Raw genomic sequence first — 1943 nt, 5'->3', positions numbered from 1 at the left:
CAGCTCACTCTGTGCCCCCCAGCATGGTGACAGCGCTGTCACTGTTTATAATTGAGAGCTGGTAGGACGGGCTTCCGATCATGTAACCACAATGACAGCTGGTTGTAGTAAAATCACATGATCGGGAGCCCAGCTACCCACCTCCGGCATTAGGATCCCCTTAAAGCTCCGCCTCCCGCCAGCAGAAAGGGGTTAATATGCCATTTCTGCAATATGGGAAACGGAACAACCTTTCCAATCACTGAAATGGATCAATCAGACCGTCTTCTGTAAACAATCAAAAGGAACAGATATTGAAACGACTGTCATCATAGACAGGATAACGCTCGGCGGTGGGAACAGCTGAGAACTATTCGGTGACGCCATAAAGTATAAGAGCCATTGTGCGAATTGTAACCCGCCAACTACGCCATCATCTCCTCACTCTCTTCGGAGAAGGTTCCCCTTCCTTCTTCAGCCACTGATGCATCAACCCCGCGCTGGTCTTTTTGGGTGACACCGCAAACTGAGAAAGCTTTGGTGACTTCAGCAGCCCTCCTGCCTCTTCTTTTTTCGGAGATTTACTTTGCAGCCATTCCAGCATCTTCTTACTGCTGGAGCTGAGCGCAGGTTCCTAGGGGGGGATTGAATAAAAAAAAAGGATTGTGAGAATGTGAAAAACAAAAAACCTTAAAAAGGGTTCTAAACCCTCCCGTTTTTTTGCTGCTAGCAAGCAGTAGATACAGGCAAACAGTTTTTAAAGAAAACCCCCGATTTAACAGCAGTTTAAACTTACCTTGTTTTCACTGCGCGCTCCCGCCCGAGAATCCGAAACTGCTTGGGCCGCCGCAAAGCATCTTGGGGCGGGCGCATGCGCAGTTCGGATTCTCGGCCGGGAGACGAGCAGAGACGCAAGGTAAGTCTATGGACGCGTGCACCCTCATGCAGACACTGTGGGATCAGAAGTGCCAGCAAGCACAGAGGTGTCAGCGCTGGATCGGAGAGCCGCCGCACCGCTGGAGGGACAGATGAAAACATCGGGAAAGAAGAGGAAGATCGGATTAGGAGACATCATTTAAGGTAAGTGCTTTCATTAACATGGGGGGGGGAAATGTATCCTTTAATGTCACTTTAAAACAAAAAGAACGGCTTGTGTACACAATGACCTTTTTGGGTCTCAGAATGATGGGAACGATGCATTCCGGGGTGTTGTTTCGGGAGTTGTTCACTATGGTGGACACGGGGTGGCAGGTGATGTTTTCAATGGGGTGAATGAGTTTAAGTGCTTCTTTTGCAGGCACCTCACCAAAATCCAACCATTTCTGGATCTCCTCGTCGCCATCCAGTATAGCCGGCATTCTGTGAATTAAGGAGACATGAGAAAACTGAACACTACTACAGAAGCTAAAACAAATGTTTAGGCTGATGTCCTTGGTCCCCTTAAAATGCTGGTTTCCTGGCTGTAATTCTCTGGGATGGGGACAACTAATCTCTAACCTAGGTTAGGACACCTAAAAGTGGAAGTAAACTCCATATTCATTCTTTGCCCCATATTGAAGTGCATGTTATAGGCTACCAAATCATTGTTTCCATCTTCTCCAAAACATAGCAATTTTGGATTTCTGACATTTATTTCAGCCGATGATGCAAAGCTGGACATACCCAGTTACTGCTGCATTCTCACACATCCAGAACAACAACAACAAAAAACAGCTCAGATTTTGAAAAAGAGGCTCCTTTTCAATGTCATACCTGTAGGCAGAGCACCACCTCTCCCAAATCTGTCTCAAAAACTCCCAGGTAGGCAACCCCCAACCGTATCCTGCCTAGATAGCAGGATGCCCCAGATGTTGGATGTGTTCACCTAGCTTAGAAAGAATGAGTGATCTGTTCAAAAACCGCACATGCGCATGGCTCTCTATATAGGGGGAGAGAGCACACTGTGCATGCGCAATGTCTGGTGT

General features: G+C 47.3%; 1 protein-coding gene across 2 annotated transcripts in view; it reads right to left on the bottom strand.

Annotated features, from left to right (window-relative positions):
* Positions 1-362: 362 nt before the first annotated feature.
* The window catches only part of HMCES (5-hydroxymethylcytosine (hmC) binding, ES cell-specific), a 9984-nt gene continuing 8403 nt past the window's right edge, over positions 363-1943 (bottom strand). For both annotated transcript variants that reach the window (XM_018569652.1, XM_018569654.1), the window contains 2 exons: positions 1146-1338; positions 363-613 (listed from right to left, as the gene is read on the bottom strand). In XM_018569652.1, the coding sequence (XP_018425154.1) occupies positions 413-613; positions 1146-1338 (394 nt within the window). In that variant the 3' untranslated portion in view covers positions 363-412. The remainder of the gene's footprint in view (positions 614-1145; positions 1339-1943) is intronic.

Source organism: Nanorana parkeri, unplaced genomic scaffold (assembly GCF_000935625.1).
Source record: "Nanorana parkeri isolate BGI_ZX_2015 unplaced genomic scaffold, ASM93562v1 scaffold1372, whole genome shotgun sequence".
Classification (NCBI taxonomy): Eukaryota; Metazoa; Chordata; class Amphibia; order Anura; family Dicroglossidae; genus Nanorana; species Nanorana parkeri.
The sequence above is the reverse complement of the archived record's forward strand: the minus strand, read 5'-3'. Positions and strand labels throughout refer to the sequence as shown.